Here is a 24,952-nt window from a genome sequence, read left to right on the forward strand (position 1 = left end):
TATGCGAATTATACCTCATTAAAGCCATTTTCCTTTTAAAGATTTTATTTTTTCCTTTTTCTCCCCAAAGCCCCCCGGTACATAGTTGTATATATTAGTTGTGGGTCCTTCTAGCTGTGGCATGTGGGATGCCGCCTCAGCATGGCCTGATGAGCGGTGCCATGTCCGTGCCCAGGATTCAAACGGATGAAACACTGGGCCGCCTGCAGCAGAGCGTGTGAACTTAACCACTTGGCCACAGGGCCAGCCCCTAAAGCCATTTTTTTAAAAAAGATGGTCAGTCATTTAAGGAAAGCTTCCAACGTGAAATAGAAAAAACAAAGAAACAAGCACCAGGGGCTGGCCTGGTGGTTAAGTTCATGTGCCCGGCTTTGGCAGCCTGGGCTTTGCAGGTTCGGATCCCAGGTGTGGACCTAGCACCACTTGTCAAGTCACACTGTGGTGGTGTCCCACATAAAATAGAGGGATATTGGCACGGATGTTAGCTGAGTGACAATCTTCCTCTAGCAAAAAGAGAAAGATTGGCAACAGATGTTAGCTCAGGGCCAATCTTCCTCACAAAAAGATAAAAAAGAAGAAACAAGCAGTAAAAATGATAACAAAAAGACCCAGAGAAAATAGAGACATTTTGGAGGAACAAATAAGAGGGATAATAAAGACAAATATTGAAGACATAGAACAAGAACAGAGTGATTAGAGAAAAAGAATGAACTCTTGGGAATTAAAAAGATAATGCCTGCCACCCCCAAAGTTTAATATGAAATCTGTAAGATAAAATCAGTGAAATCCTCCAGAAAGCAGAATAAAAAAGACGTGGATGATAGGATGTAAACAGAAGAAAATGAGAGGACCAAGTGAAGAGACCCAACATGTAGAAGTTAGAGAACAGAGGGAATCAAGGCCAAAATAATGCAAGAAAATTTCCCAGAATTGAAGGGCACAGGTCTTTAGGTTAAAAGCTCCAAGAGTGTTCAGTATGGTACATGAAAACAACCTATATCAAGGAACATCATTGTGAAATGCAGAACACCGCACACACAGAGATGATCCTAACGCTTCCAGAGAGAAAGAGAAAGACCACTCATACATGATGGAGAATCAGAATGGTGGCAGACTTCTGACGGCAACACGAGAAAGCAGGGCACAAAGACCCGTTGCCTTCAACTGCTGTGTGAATTTTTGTCCTAGAATTTTATGCCTCTTTGTATTTTCAGTAGAGGAGAAAAGGGACAATTTCAGATAAGCTAGGACTCCAAATTTTTTCCAGGTGTAAATTAAGAAAAAGGAAGATATAGCATTTAGCAAATACGGGATCCAACACAGGAAACTGACAAAGAGAATACCCAAGATGACAGTTGCTTGTCAGGCTTAGGGGGCAGCCAGGCCAGACCCCAGGAGTAGGTGGACAATGTATGTGCGCTCCTGGAAAACAGCCTGGCGTTTGACAGATCCATTGCAGCAACTGGAAAGAAAGAAAGGGAAGAAGGAAGGGAAGAAGGAACAGAAAGGCCTGCAGCTTCAAAGAAAACAAAGCAAATGAAAACATGAGGTAACTATTAAGTTCAAGAGGAAACAATTTTTGTCTAAGAAAGAAAACATAATCACAATATACTCTGGCTCAAACACTACCTAGCATAGTCTTAATAATATTTACATTGACAATCTAACTCGAAACTGGGATAGAACCATAACAGGAACAGAGGTCGGGGAGGGGACTATAAGAGAATTACCATAATACACAGTTGATATATTTAAAATAAATAAATCAAGAAACAGGATTAAAAGCCTACACTGGAAATGTCAGAAGAAATAACACAGAAGACATGAGAGTGGCTGTGTCTGGGGAGCAGGAAATGACAAGAGATGGCCAGAAACTCCTTTTTAAGTAACATAACTTTTAAAAAACTATGTACATTTACTACGTTTATAAAATTAAAAGTTAGCTTTAAACAAACAAACAAAAATTACCAATCACTTAAGCCAGTGGTCTTAAAACTTGTTTTGTTAGCAGAATACTTTTTATTTTTGAGGAAGATTAGCCCTGAGCTAACATCTGCAGCCAATCCTCCTCCTTTTGCTGAGGAAGACTGGCCTGAGCCAACATCTGTGCCCATCCCCCTCTAGTCCATATGTGAGACACCTGCCACAGCATGGCCTGACAAGTGGTGCCATGTCCGAACCCGGGATCTGAACTGGTGAACCCCAGGCCGCCGAAGCAGAATGTGCGAACCCAACCACTGTGCTACCGGGCCGCCCTGCAGAAGGCTTTTTTTTTCAAGATCTTATGCAAAATAAATGCACAGTTAGTATGACAGTGGCAGAGGGCAGGGCCCTCTTGCCCTAACAGACGCCAACACACCTCTTAGAAGCCACTACTTCTGAAGGATAATTTGAAACCACTGACTCAGACTCTCTTTGACCCATGTAACTAATAAATCTGACAGAAGCTCTAACTCACCCAAAGTCAAACAAAGGCATACAAAGCTGGGCTTAGAGTCAAGGCCCCTCATTTCCTGCCCAGGACTCTATCTCTTACGTGGTCCTGCATCAGGAATGTAAAAACAAAAAGGAGAGAGACATCAATTAAAGCCAATTCATTTTTAGGGACAGGAAAAATGTGTATACCTTTGATCATACTGGTATAGGAGTTAGAGGACAGTGAAAAAGGAACAAAGGAGAGTTGAGGCTTTCACAGCAAGTAAGAGATAACAGGGTCAAAGGAGGAAGAGGGAAAGTGAAGAGTTTGGTCTTGTGCTAAGAGTGGCAAGTAGGTGTATAATCTCAAGTGCCTACTTTGATCAATTGATAAGACCTGCTCCAAGCACTGAGTTCGATTTTGAGGCCGAGTCTGGGTTCAGCCAGAAGGTGTGTCCTGGTTGATTAGTGATGTCTGGAGAGACGAGAGAGGAGCTACGGTAGGCATGCTGCGTATCTGTTATCCTGGCTTCTATCTATAAGCTGTCACGATCCTTTTGGAGATATTCGTCACCAGCTTAAAGAGACAGGAAATGGGTGATTTTAGAAAGTATTGTGTAGTCAGAGCAGCAAAGCAGGAAAATAATAAGGCAATGATTCTGCTGAACCAAAGGCGGTATTGGATACACTGTAGGTCCTCAGTTGACTCTGCTCCCTGAGGAATAGTGTGGTCTCTCCATTGCCCAAGTATAAACGACACATAAGAAAGAGATGAAAGCTAACTGCTTATACTAGTCCCCAAATTCAGCAAGGTGTGTGTCAATGCAAGGTTTAATGTACAACTATAGAACTCTTCTTTCAGACCTCTGCTACCCAGTATGTTAGTCAGTAACCACATGAAGCTACTGAACATGTGAAATGTGGCTGGGACGACTGAGGACCTGAATTTTGAATTTTAATTAACTGAAACTGATACTGAAACCCACTTCTGATTCCAGGAAAATAGAGTTGACATACTTCCTCCCACTAAGTACAACTGAAACTCCTGGACGTTATATATAAAACAAACAAAAGACACTGAAAGGTGGAGAAGAGGCAGAGCAGCTGGGGACCTCAGTGCCCAAGGAATGACACAGTGGCGAGTTTTCTGGGTTTTCTTTTTGCCTCATATTCTACACTTGGAGTTGAAGAAACTGGTAACACAAAAATGCCAACAAGCACAGACAAAAAGAGTCCCCACAAAAGCCAGCTCTCTCTAGCCAAAGAAGGAGGAAAGGGTAGGCTAGCAAGACAGCTTCTATACAATAACTGCTCTACTCTAGTCAATCACCACAGAAAAACCGTGGAACCACCCCTACCCACGGCAGCAAAGGCAGAATGGGGAGCCCATAATCCCACAATAAGGCTGCAATGAGGCTCCTCAACATTCCTGCTGGGATGATTTCAGAGAACTCTAAGTAGGAAGCTGGGATTTTCATCGCCATTGGCTGCTAACGCCTTTCCCAACTTTGCAGTCTATCTGGAAGACTTGGGGAACCTGGCAGTAAGGAGGCATCTCTCTCCCTCACCGGCTAGGGTGGTGTCAGACGAGGCCTAGTGCAGAGCCAGAACTGCCCAGTGATAATGAGGCCACTCCCATATGATGTCAGTGGACACAACATGGAGAGCAGGTACTTCCACCCCTGCTCGGCAGTAACAAGGAGACTTCCCCAACCCTGAGTGTCAAGAGAGGCAGAGTGGGGACTTCTACCTTCACCAGACAATAATGAGGCAGTATGGCCCTCTTTCCTCGCCAGAGCAATGTCAATGGAAGCCAGCTAGAACAAAATATCCAAAGTCTCAGAACATTATACAAAAATGTCTAGGTTTCGATTGAGTATCACTTATCACACCAAGAACCAGAAAGATCTAAATATATACACATTACTAGATGACAACACTGAGATGACAGAGATATTAGACTTACCTAAGATTTTAAATCAGCTATAACAAACGCTTCAAAGAGCAATTACAAACACTCTTAATGAAAAGATAGTCTCAGCAAAGAAAGAGAAGATAAAAGAATCAAATTGAAGTTTTTGAACTAAAAACTACAGTAACTGAAATCAAAAGATCAGTGGATGGACCCAAGAGCAGAATGGACGGGACAGAGGAAAGAATTTGTGAACTGAAGATAGAACCACAGCAACTACCCAACCTAAAAAGCAGAGAGAAAACTGGGGCAGAGCGGCTGGAAAGTGAGCAGAGCCTCAGGGATTATAACGAAGGATGGAATATCTGTATCACTGGAGTCCTGGAAGGAGAGAAGGAGGGCAGGGATAAAAAGCACTCAACGAAATAATGGCTGAAAATGTCTGAAATTTGGCAAGAGAAACAAACCTACATATTCAAGAAGCTGAGTGAACCACAAAGAGGGTAAACTCAAAGAAATCCAAGCCAAGATATATCATAATTAAACTTCTGAAAAGCAATCAAAGAAAAAAACCTTGAAAACAGCCAGAGAAAAACAACATGTTATGTATAGGGGGAAATAATTAGAACAACAGATTCTCATCAGAGACCATGGAGGCTGGAAGTGGCACAATATTTCTCAAGTGCTGAAATTAAAGAACTATCAACCCAGAATCCAACACCCAAAATAGGATTATACTCCAAGTAGACAAACCTAAAATATCCTTCAGGAAAAAAGAGGAAATGAAGACATTCTCAGATGAAGGAAACCTAAGAGAATTTGTCGCCAGTTGACCCACCCTGAAAGAATGGCTAAAGGATGTTTTCTGAAAGGAAAGGAAAAGATAAAAGAAAAAACCAAGAACATAGGGAAGAAAATACGGTAAGCAAAACTATCAGTAAGTACAATAGGCTTTCCTTCTCCTCTTGAGTTTTCTAAAGAATGTTTGATGGTTGAAACAAAAATTCTAACACTATCTGAGGTGAGCCGTGTATGGGAGGAAGACAATTCCTGTACCCTCTCTAGGTCCTTCTGGCCAGGCTACAAATTGACGTGAGACAGAATAACAGGAGAAAATCAAACAAAGCTTTATAACACATACATGGGAGACACTAAGGAAAACTGAGCAACTCACCAAAATGGCCAAGCTGCCAGCCTAAATATCTTTAGCTAAAGACAAAGGAGGATGCTGGGGGTGGGGGTAGTCAGTTACGGGAGATTACCAGAAAAGCACAGTAAATAAGAATAAGGTTAGTTATGCAGATTTAGGTCCTTGCTTTCTGCATTGAGTTTCTAGAGATAAGGTCATCCCCTTCTTCTTGGTACAGGGGGGCACCTTTACAGATGGAGAGTTCCCTTACAAATGTAAATGTCTCTTACAAAGGGTAACTTCTACTTGGTTTTCAGAGCTTTCCCCATGTCTGCAGTTTTTAAAAGTAACCAGCCCAAAATAATCGTAATGCCAAAGAGGCACATTTTGGGGTGGTCAATTCTGATCGCCCACAGTTGCAAAAGAAATACAATGTCACCACTCAGGCTAGTTTTCTCTTTTTAACAGTAGGCCATAAGTATTTCATCCCTGTGTCCAATAACAGTAAAATTTTCCTTCCCTTCTACAGTGGATAAGCACATTTTGTCCACTAAGTTTAAGCTACCACTTTTGGAAATAGAAAACGCTCTTGTTAAGGAAAACGTTCTTTACTAACAGAAAAGGATGTAATGGTTAATAATGCCAGCATAGTACCACTTACAATTACGCAGAGTACTACTTACAATTATGCACTTAACAGCAAAGATCTTTTTCATTATGTTGAATTTTGCCAGTGGAAATAAAATATTAGTGAAGTGCTGGGGCTTTAAACTTGTTTTATAAGTCAAATCTGGAGAAAAGTAGGATGAATCTGATAAACTCCATTTCAAAAATTTGCAACTGAACAATAGTTCAGACCCTGGAGGTTCAGAGGAAGCCTGCCACGCTGGTTAATATTTTTCTCTTTGTGATTTGAATTTAGATTTATCAAGGGACACGTAACATCTAAGTGTGAAGAAGGAAATTTGGAAGGAATGTGATATTTGTTTCCTCAACAGACTCCAATCAAACCCAACAAAGCCCCCAGAAACGTTGAAGCCAGGCCTGGCCGAGCCCTTGCAATGCTCTGAGCAGAGAATTCACCTTCGATGGAATCTGGCAAAAACACTGGAGAAATCTGTTCTCAGTAATCTGTTAACTGGCCACTAGCCCAGGTAAACAATTCACTTTAGCTGAGCAAGAAGAGAAGATGAAGAGCGAGAAGGGAATGGAAATCTTTTGGGATTCTCTGAGGAAGGCCTTAGGCACCAACACTCAAGTGCTGCGTAGTATTAGGATCATTACTTCTTAAGGATATTCAAATGGATATTAAGTGTACACAAAGATGCTCAACTTCTTTCAAAATAAGAGGAACGTCAAGTAAAAGTACAGCAAAATATCTTTTTTTGTTTTTACCTAGTCAGTGGGTAAAGACAAAAAGGTTGATGACATTGTGTGGTTAGCAAGGCTCTAAGTAAGCACTGCCATGTATTTCTTTCGGGAGTATATATTGGCACAATACCTGTTGTCAGATCTAAGATTTGATTTTACACTACTAAACAAGCTAATGATTTAGCCTCTTTCATGGATCCTGGAATAAGACAAAAGACTCTTGGATCAGAGACAAGGGATTTTATCACTCATGGCACATTAAGCAGCATGAGCATCAGCATGTTTGTACAATTCTCCTTGCCCCCATGTCTCACAGGAGAAGCATAGGAGACCCAAACAGATTCTGCTTGGGTACCCTGAGCTTGAGGAACCTGCCCCTTTTACAGCAGGCAGTAAGCAAGTTTGTCCTGAAGGGAGATACTACCTCGCCCCTTAAGACTGCTCACTGCAAACCTGATCCTGAGAAACGGCCCAGCAAGGTGTGAGGAGGCCATGGAGGAGTTTCTCCCAAGATCTCTGCGGGGCAATCTAGCAGCAAAACTTTCCAAATACATTTAACTTTTGACCTAGCAATTCCACCTCTAGGCATCTATCCTACATATTGACTTGTACTTGTACAAAATGATGGCTATAAGAGGTTATTTATTGCAATATTATTTATAATATAAAAAGATCAGAAACAATCAAAATTTGCATCAATATGGGACTGGTTTGCTTATAATATACCCTCATGATGGAATACTATGCAGTAATTATAAAGGATGAAGAATTTCTCTATGTGCTGGTATAGATTGCCAAGTGAAGAAAACAGATGTAGAAAAATATGTGTAATTCTCCCATTTGTGTAAAAGAGGCAGAAAAGCATACATATTTCCTTGTGCTGAGTATGCATAAAGCTTCATTTCCCTAACGATACACAAAAAACTAATATCACTTATTGTCTGTGGGGAGGTGAACTGAATGACTGAAGACATTTTGTTGTATATCCTTTTATACATTTTAATTTTAAACCATGTGATTGTACCCATTCAAAGGACTAACCCAAAGTAAAACAAATTATGATGTTTTCTAAGTTCCTTAATACCACTGAACATTTTAAACCGAAGGTCAGGAGGCTACACTTGTCCTTTCAGTTTAACTATCTCATGAAGGGAAATTAGCTCCTATTCAAGATTTATTCTATCACCCACCACATATATTTGACATCTCACTTAACCCATTCAATGATCCTAATGAGGTATATTTTGTCACCACCTTATAGAAGAGAAGCTGGGTCACAAAACCACACCCTGATTTGGACTTTGTGTGTGTGACCTGAAAGCCTGTTTCCCCACGCCCCGGAGCCTCCCTGAGACAGAGCCCTGCCGGGGGAAGCTCCTCTCTCTCCCCTCTCGAGACAGTGGCTCCATCAGTAGTTGGCAACCCTGGGAAAGTGTGGGGGATTACAACACGCTGATAAACGCAAGAATCTACAAATTCCAATAAAACAGGACACCGACTAAGGGATATGGATTCAAAATTTTTATAATAAATTGTGCCAGTAGAAGCTTTTCAAAGGCAATGGTATATCAATAAATAATAGTTAAATTGAGTTCCTGAGAAAGAAACTACCACATGAAAGTACATCAGAACGCTGTAAATAACGACATGGCATTACTATAAAATAGCAACAATACTGACAGTCACGATACAAGCACAGCAGACTTTAGCATTTGCCACTCATACAAATGTAAACCAGTACACAGGAATCGGTTCTTTTTAGTTTAGACATTGATAAACTTATAAGTGTTGTTGCCTAGATATATACTAAATAATGGATACATTATGCTAAAAACTTCAAGGAAAAATATGTGGAATAATAAAATGAAAAATATGATGCATCAGATTTTTTAAAAAGCAAAAAAAATTGACCTTTTTATTCAAATATAAATCACTTTAAATAGGAATCATACTCATTTGAAATAAGGAATATTTTGTGTGTTTATCTATGCAGTTATATATACGTCTACACCTCTAAGAAAATATGTATGGCTTCATTATTTATTCCAATGTCACTTTGAATAATCCTTGCTGTTTTATAAATATTAGAAAAATGTATTTTTAAAACCAAGTTAAGATTGATACTTCAAAGCACAACAGCAAAAAAATGTGAAGGAACCTCAAGATTACTAAATTTCACCGTGGTAGCCCTCAGCTGTGACACAACAGGGAATGACGCCATCAAGCCCTCCAGCGCGGGCCGTCTGTTGGCAGAAGGGTCTCGGCTACTGGATTCCACGTATCAGCTACGCCAAAAACGAAAAAGCACACTGACTACTGAAACGGACATAATTCCATGATTAGCTTAAAATTTTTGGAATAGCTAAATTACTCCCTTTTGATGTATACAAGTTTAGTATATGACAAATGTTTAAGTTCACCCCCAAAAGAATCCAATCATACCCAAGACACACACACAAGTCACTTCTCATTTACACATCTGCATTTCTTTAACAAAACAATAAGGGACACAATCACAGCAAGGAAGTCACCCACACGCTGCATTATCAGCACACTGTCTAGAACACCTCATTTAAAGATACTCCGTAAAAACATATTCACAGAACCTGCTGTGAATGGCAAGATATGGTAATTTTATAATAGAAAAACCCTGCTCATGCAGTACTTTCTACACACCAGACATCTGAAATCACACCCACATAATTACCTTATTCACACTTCCTATTAAACTATAATATGCAAAAAGCAAAAAAAAAAAAAAGCAGCTTTTAACATTATATCACAATTTTGAAATGTGGGAAAAAATATAAAACAAAAACCATTGTGTGAATAAAATGTATCACTAACATCAGAACAGTGTTATTTTTTTTACATTATTGCACAGAGACCTCTTATCACATGTTCTTCAGTTGTTATGTCTTTTCCTAAATATGAATAAGTGCTATGGATAAAATACAAATGTAGAAAATAACAGCAGCATGATTTCTCAAAGTTAATCCCTATAATTTAGTAAGAAAAATGGCTATAAACAAAATAAGTGCTCTTTCTAAACTGTACTAAATTTTTTAAAATATTGTTTTAACGCAGTGAAGGTCCTCAACAGCCAGTTGAAAGCAATGTTGCCACCCGCCCCACCTCCCTCTGCCCCCGTCAGCCAGAATCTAGAGAGGAAGATCTGCTAGACCGGAGTCCTTTTTAGAAAAGCTTTCTTGTTTGTTTTGGGAGTTTTCAATGAAGACCAGTATTTCGAGTGAAGTAATCAATGAACCACCTCAAGCAAAGCTGGCCTCAGCTGCCCACTGGCCTGTTAAGGCACCAGCTGCAGGCACCCCGGCTTCTGAAGAAGCAGAGCGGGGGGGATGCAGAGTCAGTGTCTACACGTACACTGGTTGGCAACCTTCAGTCTGATCCACCAGATCAGAATTTTCCAAATCGGAGTTCTCAGCCTGTGAAGCTTCTGCTCCTGAAGGCTTCGGGCACCTAAAAGGGTAACCGTTGTCATCAAAGAACCTTCGAAAAGTGAATTCATAAAATGCATGCTCAGGGTGCTTGTTACTTGGGGATGTGAGCGTGTCCCAGGCCTTCGTGCTGTCTTCACTGGCATTATTCCAAGGGCTGTCTTCATCAACGGGGTCAAAATTGGAGGTGTCCATGGGGTGGCTGATCTTGGGAACGTAGGGGGCTGGCTGCTTCCGGATGTCACCAGAGAAGTCAATGGTGCCAAAGAATGGATGAGCCTTCAGGTCGTCAGCCCCATTCCTCCCTAGCCGGTGGTCGGCAGCACAGCACAGTTTGGTGATGAGGTCCCGGGCCTCAGGGCTCAGCTTGACCTGGGTTGGAATGTGGAGCGTGTTCTCCCAGTTTATCACCTGAAGAGACAAGAGAACCAAAGTTTTAGTTTCTGCTCATATCTCAGGGCCAATCTAGGGCAGTTCTGAAACAGTATGTGAAGACATAACTTTTAAATAATTTTAGTGTCATGGAAGAAAAGCTAGAGTAGACACCGAAGCAGCAGTTGTGGATCTGAGCAGCTTTAAAGGTCAGTGCGGGGGCTGGCCTGGTGGCGCAGGGGTTAAGTTCGCACGTTCTGCTTCAGTGGCCCAGGGTTTGCCAGTTCGGATCCCGGGTGCAGACATGGCACCACTTGGCAAGCTGTACTGTGGCAGGTGTCCCACATATAAAGTAGAGGAAGATGGGCACGGATGTTAGCTCAGGGCCAGTCTTTCTCAGCAAAAAGAGGAGGACTGGCGGCAGATGTTAGCTCAGGGCTAATCTTCCTCAAAAAATAAAATAAAATAAAATAAAGGTCAGTGCAGTTTTAGTAGGGGGCTCACAGCCCAAGGCATGGGATGATGAAACCAATACAGACCACAAGAGATTGGTTTTCTTCTATCAGAAATACTGTTTAGCAAAAGAATTTTGTGTTTTCCACAAAAATGAAGAGCCTGATTCTCTATGAGTCATTTCTTTAGCTATGGCAAAAAGATTTCTGTTGAATCATTATGGTTCTCATTCAATATTTATTGCGGCTGGGAGATGGTCAACTGGGGTTTTGTTAAAAAAGAAAAACCAACCAAACAACAAAAAAAAACACCACCTCACAAAGAACAATAATAAAGCTGACTGTCCTTGGCCTCATGTCTGTGATGCTCAACCACACAGAACAGCCCTTTTGGAGGTCAGTAAATACATTTGTCATAGAGATGCATCTACTGTGAAGAGAAAACCTACGGTATTTTATTGTTTATACTTAGAGTCAGGATAAAACAAGGCCAATAGAACGGGCTGTGGGCTGGGGTGAGCAGGCATTGGGCACGACACGGAGGGAGGTGGGTGTATGGATGGGAGGGTTGGTTCAAACCCAAGGAGTTGTTTTTGTAGAGCTAAAACTATGAAACTATAAAACTCACATAGGGGAAAATCTTCATGACTTCGGATTTGGTAATGATTTCTTGGATATGATACCAAAAGCACAGACAACAAAAGAAAAAAACATATAAATTGGACTTCATCAAAATCTAAAACTTTTGTGCATCAAAGGACATTATTAACAGTACAACCTATGGAATGGGAGAATATGTCTGCAAAGCATATATCTGATTAGGGATTAATATCCAGAAAATATAAAGAACTCCTACAACTCAACAACAAAAAAAACAAACAACCTGATTTAAAAAGGGCAAATGACTTGAATAGACATTCTCCAAAGAAGACATACAAATGTCCAACAAACACATAAAAGATCATTAATCATTAGGGAAATAAAAATTTAAACCACAGTGAGATCCCAACCTCATACCCACGAGGATGGCTATTACAAAAAAAGAAAAATAACTGTTGGTGACCGTGTGGAGAAATTGGAACCCCTGTGCCCCGTTGGTGGGAATGTAAAATGGTGCAGCCACTGTGGCAAATAGTTTAGTGGTTCCTCACAAAGTTCAACATAGAATGATCATCTGATCCAGCAATTCCACTTCTGGGTATACATCCAAAAGAAGTGAAAGCAAGGACTCGGACAGACACGTGCATACATTCTCATGTTCATAGCAGCATTATTTACAATAGCCAAAAGGTGGAAACAACCCCAGTGTCCTTCACGGGATGATGGATAAACAAAACACACATACAATGGAATATTATTCAGCCTTAAAAACGAAGGAAATCCTGTCACATGCTACAACACGGATGAACCTTGAGGACACTATGCTAAGTGAAATAAGCCAGTCACAAAAGGACAAACATTGTATGATCCCACTTAAATGAGGTACCTAAAGTAGGCAACTTCATAGAGACAGAACATAGATGAGAGGCCACAGGGCTGAAAGGAAAGGAGGGGGAGTCGTGTAATGGGGACAGTTTCTGTTTGCGATGACAAAAATATCTGCAAATAGGTAATGCTGACAGTTGCACAACATTATAAATGTACTTAATGCCACTGAATTATGGTAATTAAAAATGGTAAATTTGATCACAATAAAAAAAATTGGGTTATTTTCATGCAGGCAAATTAGTGAACAGTCCAGCAACTCAATTAGGGTACAGGTAAAGACAAATTCCAACTTTACTGTTGCTGGAGTAAAACTAAGCCTTAATTCAGTGTTTTTCTAATTAAGGGATTATTAATTGACATTCTACCACTACTCAGAATAAGAGGTCAAACGTTGACCCCAGATTCATGGGTCCATCAGAGAATCACGTGTGTGTGCAGCAAGCAGACGCATGTTACCTCCTCAGTTACCTTTAGTTGGGTTTCTGTGGGAGTAGGGGCCAAGAAGGGCGGCTGCCCCACCAGCATCTCGAAGAGAATCACTCCAACGCTCCACCAGTCACAGAGCTGAGTGTACCCTGGAAGACAAAGCCTCGTCAGGCCCAGCACAGGCACGCGTTCCCCTCAGGGAGGTTTCTGAAATCCTGAAATACTGAGTTACTGTAAAGTGAGAAGGCATGCTCCAGCCACATGTGACGGAAGAGAAAACCTGCCCACACAGACTGTGTCTCCCTGGCCTGTGGCTCTGAGGCTGGAAGGATGCTGCCAGGTGGCAAGAGGCTTGGGGTGGGGTACAGTCACCTGCACTTTCTTATTTCCAATCATTAGTCTGTGATAAACACAGGATGCTTTTCTGATAAGGAAAGACTTTTTAATCTAAAAAGATTACTGTTACTGTTAGTAACAACAATAACCAGAATTTTAAGTTCTTACAGAACATACAGACACGAATTAACATAGTAGTAACTGGGAACAGGAAGTGCTAAGACGTGTGAACAGTCACACGCAACCAGTCAGGGGACCTCCTAGGGGCTTTCTTAGTCAGTTTGGGAGAACCCAGGAATGTGGAGAAAAGGAGGAAGAAAGGGGGCACTCTGGCAAAGGAAACACCTCTCCTAAGACATGCTCTTTCTGCGAGGCACGAGCGGGGCCAGGCCCTCCTCAGAGCTGCCAGGACGCAGCAGCCGAGGCAGGACGTCCCACGGCTTGGGCAGGGCCAGCCTCAAGGACGCTGGAGAGCAGGTTCATTTCTCTCTCATTTTCTCCCACCTCTCCTTCATAGCCCACAGCCCAGTCCAAGCCACGCTCCAGTCTCGATGCCACTTCATCCTTGCTAAGTGTGACGGCGCAAGACCTGCGGCCATATTTGCCAGTCTAGTTCCTTCAGAGGCCCTCTGTTCTCCCTCCCTCCCATCTCCTCCTGCCCCAGCCTGGCACTGGAGGCTTCAGAGTAGCTCCGACCACTTGTTCCTCTGGACAGCTACACACGTTGGGTGCTAGAGGGTGGAAGCCCTCCCCTACAGCCCAGCAACTCCCACCTCCCACTCTGAGAGGAGGGGAGAACGAGACCTTCACTGGGCAGCGAGGTGGCTCAACGACCTCTCAAGGTAGTCGTTCTGTCTGGGGCTCTGAGTGGTTAGGTAATCAGCCTTGGATTACCATGGCTAAGAGAGAAAACTCCGATGTGAACCGAGTCTGGATGGCTCCAAAAACTTGAAACAACACCTGTGAAAAGACAGGCCACCGATGTCTGGAGTTATTACACAGGATCAGATCAACAACCACGGTTGCTATGGGCCATGCAACTGATCACTGAAAGATTCCTTTTGTACTCAATCAGGTGTCATATTTGATAGAACGGAGGATCCATCCAGGAGACCAATTTTACTGAGTACTTGTAATTTTAGGCACACTAGTGTCCCCACATCTTACCTTTAAGACGCTTCTGGACTACCAGAGGAGAATTGGAGGAAAACAATTATTTGTATTCTGTCATACTTAATAATCAGTTGGAGATGGTACAACCCAGCTAGGAGCCTGGACAAGGAAGAGTTAAAGCTGGACTCTGGAGATGGATGTCTTAAACTGACTGAGTGGTGTCCCTGTGACCCTCAGAGCTGTTTCTATCATATGATTCTGTCAAAACCAGTTCTGGAGTGATTCTCTTGGGTTCAAAGGAGAAAGCCCACACCCTACACCCAATCTATCAGTTCCCAACCACAGGAAGGGGCAAGTGGAGACTGGCCTAATGGTGCGTCTCTTCTCTCACCCTGGAAGCAAGGGCAGTTCAGGAAAGAAATGAGATAAGCTGGAAGCTTGTTTGCTAAGGGAGTAATCTCACAGGCTTCCATGAGTACAAAAACACAATGGGAATTATCTAGAGTCTTAGAAAGCTGAAGCTGGAGAGACTCTTCAGAAGTCATCTGGCTCCACAGGTTGGAAGTCAAGATGGCCTCCAGGTGGGCAGCTGACTTGTGGAGCTCTCGAGGAAAGTGGCCCAAGGACACACCTTTTCGGAGGAGGACTTCTGGCGCGATGTAATTTGGCGTCCCAACCAGGGAGTGAGCCAGACATCTCTGATGCTGCTTCCTGGCTCTCTGCTCCAGGGTCTTCAGCCTGTCTCCACATCGACAATTAGACACATCGTCCCAGAGGTCACTGGGCTCCATGCTGTCCTGTCTGATGTGGCTCCCTTTCACCCAGGATTCAGGGGCGGTGAAAGAAGAGAATAAAAAACAAAGTAAATTTTCACTATTCAACGATGCAACAAATTCATAGCTTCAAAGGGAAAAGTAATTCAGTTCAGCTTCTGACACATGACAAGAAAGAATCTACCCCAACTGCAGCCGGCCTGTGGTTCTGAGATGCAAGTTGTGAGGTAAACGCACCAAGACAGAAACAACAGGAGAAGCAATTACAGGAGCTGGATGCTGTGCTGGCGGACAGCCTGACGCTGAGTAAGAAAGGCTCACGCAACTGCGGGGCCACCTGTCTTAGTGCTTCTCAGGCCAATCTCAAAAGGCCTACACCTGTCTGACACAACATATTTTAAGATTAGCATGGAAAAGCATAAGAGGATTTAAAAGACGTGAACAAAAATGACTTCAATGACAGAAAATAGGAATGAATTAAATAACTTAAGATTAGTTTTGAGTTAAAAGAATGAAGCCTGAGCTATGGTACTAAAATAACTATTTCAAGAATACAAGCCATACATAAGATAATGACCAGCAGAACTATGGGAGACGGAGTCAAACTATATCTATATCTATATCTACTTATACCCACACCCATAGACTCAGGTTAGCATTAAGACAGGACTTCTTGGCAAGTTGTGAGACTTTTTTTTTTTTTTGAGGAAGATTAGCCCCAAGGTAACATCTACTGCCAATCCTCCTCTTTTTGCTGAGGAAAAAAAAAAGGAAAAAAAAAGCTTTTTGCTTTTGGCCCTGAGCTAGTATCTGTGCCCATCTTCCTCTACTTTATATGTGGGATGCCTACCACAGCACGGCTTGCCAAGCAGTGCAATGTCCACACCCAGGATCCGAACCAGCGAACCCTGGGCCACCAAAGCGGAATGTGCAAACTTAAGTGCTGTGCCACTGGGGCGGCCCCTGAGACTTATTTTTTAAGGCTCTTTTTAATAGGGCAGAGTGATGGTTCCTCACAAAGGCCCCAAGACACCCCATAGCCTATTGTTCCCAAAATATTACAGTAGAACTTAAATCCACAAACTTAAAAAAAAATCTCACACATATCATACTATTCCTTTAGGGAAGATGTCACACCAAATTATAACATAATGGAGTGACAGATAATTTCCAAATGATTAGGAGACCCCAGGGTGGGAAACCGTTGTCTCAGATGGTGTAGTTCTGTCTAGATGCAGAAAGCGGACGTGGCATGCCTGGGACAATACCTTTCTGGTAGTATTTGGAATTGTGAGTCCACCTGAACCCAGTACAGAGGCCAAAATCTGTCAGTTTGATGTGGCCATCAAGATCTATCAAAATGTTGTCTGGCTTGATGTCTCGGTGGATAAAGCCCATCTTGTGGACACTCTCGATGGCCAGAGTCAACTCTGCAATGTAGAACCGGGCCAAGTGCTCAGGGAAGACCTCCATCCGGATCAGCAGGCTCATCATGTCCCCGCCAGGGATGTAGTCCATCACAAAGTACAGGCTGTCCTTGTCTTGGAAGGAGTAGTAGAGTTTGACCACCCACTCATTGTCTGCTTCAGCCAGGATGTCCCTCTCGGCCTTGACGTGGGCCACCTGGTTCCGGTTCAGGACATCCTTCTTCCTCAGGGTCTTCATGGCGTACAGGGCGTGAGTGTCCACTTTACAAGCAAGGCACACTTCTCCAAAGGCGCCGATGCCCAGGGTTTTGATTTTCACAAACATGGACTTGTCCATCTTGGCCCTCTTCAGCCTGTTGTAGTTGGACTCCTTCTGGTAGAGGATCTTCCTCATCTGCTCCTGCTCCGCCTCACAGAGCCCCGCCTGTGTGGAACGAGGAGACGGAAGAGCCACGTCAGAGGAGCCCCACGACAGGAAACAGAGAGGGGGAGAGATGCCCAGGAACTGAGAGGACCCTAACTCAATCTACAGAAAAAGAAAATAGAACGGGGCCAATATACTACAAGCAAGATGATAATCAGTTTTGTTCTTTATATCCCTATATGGACATAAATCTGGAAGCCAAAGGGAAAACAAAATAGGTGACTTTAGGCTCTAAAAACTAAAGGAAATCTCTATAAATAAAAATCTGTGGAAAAGGTAACCACAAAATTCCTGGAATTCTAGGAGCAATCTAATATTTTAATAGCTCAAGGAAAATGGGAAAACAGAAAAGAAAAAAGTCAATGAAAATGGGACAGCAGAATGACTTTCACAATTTGAAATTAATGGATTTATGTGATTTAAATTTACTGTAACATTTTAATTTAAATAATTTCATTAATTACCTTCTCTAGCAGTTCAGTGTCAACTAAGGTATATTTAAAATATTATTTGCTAATTATAGACTTAAAGGAGGGATAAATGGATTACTACTAGATATATTTTTCTTGATAAATCCCACAATTTCAATTTATAAAACCTCAGATTTTGTTTCTATTCTTTCAAAATGTTTTATTACTAGTTAGCAAAACTCAATGAATTTTGTTACTGAGTAAAGACACACCAAGAAAATTGACTTGGTAATTTATCTGTCGGCTCATCAAGCATGGCTGTCCCTGACCCGCCCTAGTCGGGTGCGAAAGGAAGGGAGGGCGCGACATTTGTAATTTCGCCAAGTTGTTCGCCCCATAACCAGACCATTGTCCTGTGAGACGAACGGTTTGTAAGAAAGGTGCATAAAACAGAAACCAAAAAGGGATTCTGCTGTGATTCCTGTGACTGGCGTAGGAAAGAGCCAGGGCCAAGGGGAAGAATGAAGTGAGAAATTACCTTCGCCATTTCTTGTTCCAGCTGCAACCTTCGGTTGACTTTCTGTTGGTAGGTTTTTATGACATTTTCCACGTGCTGCTCCATGAAGAACTTGAACGCATATGGCGAGTAGCTCTTGATGCGGGATTCTCTCTTTTCTTCATCTCTGCTGTTTTTCCGAACAGGAACAGGAGAAGTCTGGATCTGCTTTTTATCCTTCCCCATTTTCTCCCCTTTGGCATTTTTGTGGCTCTTGTCATTCCTGTCAGCGGGCTCCGCAGCCTGGCCCCCTCGGAGGCTCTGTTCCATCCCCACACACAGGCTGTCCAGGTCGTACTGCTCTGACTTACTCTGAAGCAACAAATGCTTCGGGTACGGCGGGGGCGGGCACCTCATCTCTGGGCTGCCGTACTCAACGTCCAGAGGGTAGGCAGCAGCGCCCCCCAAGGGCAGAGGGTGCTCGTCCTTGGAGTCCAGACTCTCCACCCCCGGTGGGGGCGCTGGCACCCAGGCTGGGTGGGAGGGCCCCACAGCCGTCTGGGGCTCAGGCCTCATCACCCTCACGCTCTTCACTGGATGCAGGATGTGGGCAGCCGTCACAGCCGTGATGGTGTTGGGGGAGGGCATGGAAGGCTCTGGTTTGCTGGGCACTCCGGCCCGGATGGGCACGGTCACTTGCTGCTGGTGGTTGTTGAAGGAGTTGGTTCTGCTGGGAACAGGGCCTTCGGGCAGGAATGCCACGTGCTGACGGGGGGGTGCCTCCAGGCCCGGCTTTTGAAGAGAGTCGCGGCGGGACAGGGTGGAGGACTGCCATTGCTGGACAGAAGGGCTGTTCATATCATAGAGGTCCACGTTGAGGCTGTTTCTAGAGGGAGTAAGCACACTCTGGGGGGGGCTGTCACTTGTGAACACCTGGCCCCGAGAGCTCATCATGTGCACCTGGTGGGCCTGCTTATGGTGTGGATGTGGCACGTACAGACCTGTCGCTGCTCCTGCCTGCTGAAATGCATGGCTGGCCCCTGGCTGCACTGCCGGGCCCTTGCCAGCCAGGTTTGCAAACCCTCCTGCCTCCTGGGGTGTCTTGTTTTGGAAGGAGGGGCTGCGCTGGATGCCATAGCCCAGGGGCTCCCCCGGCACCAGCAGATGTGGCCTGTAGTGTGGGCCTTGCAGTGGGAGGGCCTGGACCCCGGGGCTGGTCCCCGGGAAATTCATGCCTGCGGCCTCCATGTTCGCAGCATAGCCTTTGGGCTGGTGCTGATGGCTGCCAGGCATGCTGTGAGGGCTCACTCCGGCAAAGAGAAAGTCCATGTACTGACGAGGCACTTCGTCTAGTGCACTGCTGCCCTCGTAGGCTGCCCCGCTCAGCTGATGGTAGGGCGGGAAAGGGTCGCCTGTTCCTTCAAAGCTCGGCCTCCGTGGCACAGCAGTTGGTGCGATTCCCTTTCCTGCAAAGAAGGAGAAAAGGAAGAGGGCATGAGAGTGGATCTGCTCTGTTGGTCTGGCACCGCCAGGCTAATTCCTCACACCAACAATGTCCTTGGGGCTGACACTACTGCACAGGCTGTTCGATGACTAATGGTCCTCTGACACAGGCTGAGTTCTGCTGTGGGTGGATCCGGGTGACCTTCTGAGTCAAAAGGCTCTGCCCTGCCTGTCAGAGACCCCTCACGGGAATACCTGGCAAAGCCAAGACCCTCAACAGCCACTGCATTAAGCAGAAGGCACAGCCAAACAGTGGCTTGGTTTTCCTGGGCTAAGAATAAGCATCAGTGAATCCACATGGAAGGCAACGCAGAGGAAAATCACCACCGAGCGGGCCGCGCCTCCGTTCGTGCTGTGCCGAGACAGCCCTGTGACTCTAAGAATCTTGATGAGGAGGCCAGCCTGGCACTGTTTAAGGAAATTCCTCTATCAAGAAGAAAAGAGAAATTTTGTGTCCTCTTAACAACAAAGATACAACCTACAAAGCTTGTGCAATTTTCTCACGCAACGGATGAAGTGGATTTCATCCGAGGTCTTCCACAAAATAGGGAGAACTCCTTTTACTAAATATCATAAATCCTTCATCACACCAGGACCTCAGACGCTAAAGAACTGCCCCATCGGCTCCATCCGGAGGAGAGGAACACTCACTGTCGAGGCTGGGACTCTGGCCCTTCCAAGGGGAAAGCAAGGCGGGCTCTCCCAGAACCCCTACCCAAGGCCTCCTCTGCTCTCAGAGGCTACAGGGTGACACAAGGGGCGTTTTAGAATTAATGAAATAAACCTCCCTTTTCCAAGACACACACAGGCCCCAGAGAAAGTAAAAAGAACAATTTTACTCTCATTCTGCTGGGCTACCTAATTTTTATATCCAGTGAATTTTTGAATCTTCCATCAAACAAAACAAAACCAGTACAGAAACTTGCCCAGGTAGGAAGCGAGCGGGTTATCTGAAATGGGGGAGTGAGGGAGGCACTCAGGTAAGCCCCAGGATCTCCACCTCCTGCCTCCTGCTCCAGGGCCTGAACATCGGAGCAGGGCAGACCCAGTTCACCCATTGTCAGAAAGAGGCAACGTGCCAAGAGGCAACCCGCTGAGCACGCTGCACTGGGCCTCCCTTCCTGCAAACGGTTTTGTGTGTTTAAATCACAGATCACCTTCACTCACCACGCTGCGGGGCTGAGCTCACCTGGGGAGGTCTGCTTAATGACTCGCACAATCTGCTCATTCCTCGGGTCCAGGTAGCCCATCTTACTGATGTACTCCAGGGCGGCTTCAATACTTCTGCTGCCAGTCTGCTTGAGGGCTCTGCCCGCCATCTCCTGGGGGGAAGCAAAGGACACTTTGATGGGAGGTGTAAGTGTATGTCATCTTAAAACAAACCACCAGGGGGCTGGCATGGTGGCGCAGCTGTTAAGTGCGCATGTTCCGCTTCGGCGGCCCAGGGTTCGCCAGTTCGGCTCCCAGGTGCGGACAGGGCACCACTTGGCAAGCCATGCTGTGGTGGGCGTCTCACATATAAAGTAGAGGAAGATGGGCACAGATGTTAGCTCAGGGCCAGTCTTTCCCAACAAAAAGAAGAGGATTGGCAGTGGTTAGCTCAGGGCTAATCTTCCTCAAAAAAAAAAAAAAAAAGAAAAAAGAACCACCAGGGACTTCCATTACCCCCTCTGCACCTGACTGCTGTGATAGTCGCCTCTCTGACTGCTGGGGTCCTGCAACATGCTGCAGACAGGTCTCAGAATGAGCACAGTTAGCTGTATGTCCTCAGCTGCCTAATGACAAGAGTTTAACACACACTAAGCCACAGACTCTTTAGTATGTGTCACGAACACACAGGAATTCTGATGGTGGACCTGAAAGAATCTTAAGTCCTGCTCCTCCTTAGAAAACTTTTGTGACTGGACTGATAAATTCTGTTTTGTAGATAAACCTAAAGCTAGGAAAGTTTAACGTGAGGAATGGTTGAAATCAGAGAAACTGGCTTTAACTCCAGGCCAACTTAAAGCTGCAATTGGGCCAGGAGACTTGACCTCCAGTGGAGGGGAGGGATGCCAGTCATTTAAGCTCACTGCATGCCTACTGTTCACAGTGCCTGTGAGGCCTACAGCAGTATGGGACTTGTGCTTAGGGCCCTGGTCCAGTGGGAGAAAGAGAAGACAGGCGCTCCAGGAGCCCTTGGAGCAATGCCTGGCACAGGACAGGCCCCTTAACACTGTCTGTGGGATGACCACAAGACAGAAACTGGTGACCAGCACGGGGAGATGCAGGTAAAGTGGACGAGGATCAGAAAAGACAGGCCCCTTCTGCCAGGGGTGGGGGCCACGAGCGACTGTTCATGGGAGAGATGGCAGCACAGCTGGCTCTTCACAGACACACAGAATTCAGGCAGAGGGAAAGTGCAGTGGAGAAAAGGCATTCTTGGGAGGTGGAGCAGCCTTGTGGGGAGAGTAAGCTGGATGGTAGGCAGCATGCGGGAGCACGAGGAGACAGCGGAGAGGGACCCACAGACTGGAGTCTGGAGCCTGACTGTCCTGGGCTTTTGCCCCTGTTTGAAGGCAGTCGTGGAAGCTTTCCAGCAGGGACATGGGTCAGTGAGATCAATGTGGGGTGGAGAGATGATCAGCAGAGCTGGAGGCACTGTCAGGTGAGAAAATAGAGCAGGCAGGAGCGGACAGGGAGACAGGGCTGTGAGGGCTGCGGCCCAAGTGCCTTAGGGCCAGCTCTGCAGAGCTGTGGGCAAACAGAAAGGATACGGAGAGGGGAAGAAGACCACAGAGCCAGCCTCCTAGAGACAAGGACGGAACAGGCAGCAGCAGCAAAAGGGGATTCTACAGAAGGGAGCACTGAGCATTTTGAAGGTCGACGGGGGGGCAAGTAGGGAGGAGGAAATTGAAGATGCAGAAGAGAGAGGGTGATCATGGGAGATGAGAGGGGGTCTGAGGGCCAAAGGTATGGGAGAGCACTGAAAAGAAGACTTCTATAACTCAAACAGGAGAGAAGAAAAGGGCTGAGGAAGCAGGAAGACCCCAGGATGATGAGAAGGGTGCTCAGGGCTGTTCTGCAGCACCAAGACAGTGGCTGTGCCAGCAAAGAGCCACTCTGGAGAAACACAGCAGTTGTCCCCGATGCTGGGAATGAAACTATTCTCCCTGCCTTCCTAACTATGAACTTCTTAAGGCTAATTTGGAGCAGACCAGGCCCCACTGGGTTCCCGCTGTCCCCAGGACAGGGCATCATGCACCTGTGACCTTCAACAGACTCATTTTTGTGTCTATTTCCTCCTTTAGGACTGGGAGAATCTGCCGGCGCCTGAAACTACTCATCACCCATGGCTGTATCCACCCACCCAACACACTGACTAGAGCAACTTAAGTGCTTAACATTCATTGGATTATATAATATTAAAATCAGATTTTCCATTCTTGGCCACATTCCAGCTGAGTGGTACACGCTAGCCATACTTGGCTGTAACCTATGCCTACATACTTAGTGACACGAGTGTGAGACACCGCAAGATAATGAGGGGTGGTGGGAGAAGGGGCAAGGAAAGGACAGCCTGACATCCAAGGCCTGAGGTGCCCCTGGAGAGCAGGCCAGGAGGGCAGAAGGCTCGCCCCGAGTGTGTGTAGGAGGCTGCATCTGGAATGCAGGGACACGAAGGGACAGCTTCTGAGGCAGACTGGGAAACAGTAATGAGAACAGAGCTGTTTTTTCAAAGCAGCACTTGGATTGACAGCAAGGGCAATGTTTACAATCTGGGAGAGCTGCTGGGAGCAGGCAGAGGTTCAGAAGGGAAACTTCAACGCCTCACCTGCAGATGGGAGGTAACATCTCAGCCCCCTACTTCACAGCCGTGTTATGTGATGAGATCATGTCTGCAAAGAACTCCAACAGCTTGGAGAAAGCCATGGTATAAGACGCATCTTATCAAGATCACCCTGGAGCTTTTGGCACCCATTTAAAAAATGTGCCAATAGGAGTCGACCCGAAACCACAAGCCCTTCCATCAGCACTAACTGTTCAATCGCTTTGTCTGGAACGTGACACCAGCTGCTGTCTCTCTCTGGGTGAAGTGCCAGACGTGTCCAGGACTTCTGTACCTGCTAAACATCAGGGCAGTGCCAACTCCAGGGCCGACCATGTCAACAGGCGGACAGATTCGAATTCTCTGTTTACTGGGCACCTAGAACTTCCAGATTTCTATGCTTATTGTGCTCCAAATTTAGAACTTAACCAAAAAAATCAACATGAGGAGACTGCAAATAATGACTCGTGTTCACAGGGATAGTTCAGATCATAAAACCTAATCACACTCACGAGCCAACTTGTTTACCAAATAAACGTTCAAACAGTGCGCGCCAGTCAAGGCCTGCCCAGCTCGCTCAGCGCATGCGCCCTTCGTACTCTGGCTCAGACGACGCTGCTAGACGCACACGGAGCTGCGTCTGAAAAGCGGAAGCAAGTCCAGAGTCATGTCCCCGTGCCTCAGGAAGTCAGCCGCGACACGCGGCCTCCCGTCACTGGACTGTCGCGCCTGGGCGGCCACCAGGAGCACAAACTCCACACGCAGCACCTGGGGCCCGCAGGGCTGCGTGGGCGACACCCTCTGCGGCTCTAGGGGCTCCGGGCCTAAGACGCCAGGCAGCGCTCGGAGTGCCCTCGGAGGAGAGGCGCAGGGAGAGGGGAGCAGTGCCCTTGGCGCACCCCACAGGCGTCCAGGCTCTGGGCTCGGCCGGCTGAGGGGAGAGGGGGCGCCTCTACCCAGAAGGCCAGCTGCCGTTCCAGGCACAGGTCAGGGACGGTGGTGGGGCCGGGGGGTGCTTTACATCAGGTATTTCTAGGTCACCCAAGAATGCCCAAATTCTGCCCCAAAGCCTAGGCACTCTTCCTGGGCGGTATGTGCGCGCACGCTGGTATATTTACGTGCCAGGTGTTTTCAATCTCTAAGCATTTTGCACGGGTTTCTGCATGTCAGCCCTCCTTGCCCTCTTCTGCACAGACACCCACAGCCCCCCAGTGACTTCTAGACTGTCTCCTTCTCCCCGCTGCAACCCCGCTTGCACTCCTCTGTACCCTGTGCTCCTATTACCCCCTGTCCCAGGGAACTTAAAGTCTGCCTACTGGACCAGGAGCCCCGTGAGCCCAGGGCCAGGGCCTTACTAATTTTTGTTTCCCTGGTACATTCAGTAACAAATACCTTTTGAATCAAACTAAAAAGGTGTATAACATATCTGTAATACAGAAAAGCAAACAAAGGAGAAACTGAGGGAGTAAGGGGATGACCTAATGAGGCCAGCATTAAAGTGATGTGGCATGTCTGGGGCCCAGGCGGTGACAAAGCAAAAGCCCACAGCCACCCACACAAGGACCACCTCACTCACATCAAATGTGAAAACAACGCATCATCCTCCAGCTAGTCACTAGGACCTGACGGACTGTGTCAG

General features: G+C 45.6%; 1 protein-coding gene across 12 annotated transcripts in view; it reads right to left on the reverse strand.

Annotated features, from left to right (window-relative positions):
- Positions 1-8,333: 8,333 nt before the first annotated feature.
- LATS2 (large tumor suppressor kinase 2) overlaps positions 8,334-24,952 on the reverse strand; it is a 97,627-nt gene continuing 81,008 nt past the window's right edge. For 6 of the 12 annotated variants that reach the window (XM_023621370.2, XM_070239464.1, XM_070239459.1 and 3 more), the window contains 6 exons: positions 20,695-20,827; positions 18,045-19,468; positions 16,514-17,096; positions 15,104-15,286; positions 13,066-13,172; positions 8,334-10,696 (listed from right to left, as the gene is read on the reverse strand). In XM_023621370.2, coding sequence (XP_023477138.2) covers positions 10,202-10,696; positions 13,066-13,172; positions 15,104-15,286; positions 16,514-17,096; positions 18,045-19,468; positions 20,695-20,827 — 2,925 coding nt within the window. In that variant the 3' untranslated portion in view covers positions 8,334-10,201. Of the gene's footprint in view, positions 10,697-13,053; positions 13,173-15,103; positions 15,287-16,513; positions 17,097-18,044; positions 19,469-20,694; positions 20,828-23,319; positions 23,574-24,952 lie in introns of those variants that run through there. The other 6 variants (XM_023621368.2, XM_070239460.1, XM_070239458.1 and 3 more) reach the window with 3 other exon arrangements.

Source organism: Equus caballus, chromosome 17 (assembly GCF_041296265.1).
Source record: "Equus caballus isolate H_3958 breed thoroughbred chromosome 17, TB-T2T, whole genome shotgun sequence".
In the NCBI taxonomy this organism is placed as follows: Eukaryota; Metazoa; Chordata; class Mammalia; order Perissodactyla; family Equidae; genus Equus; species Equus caballus.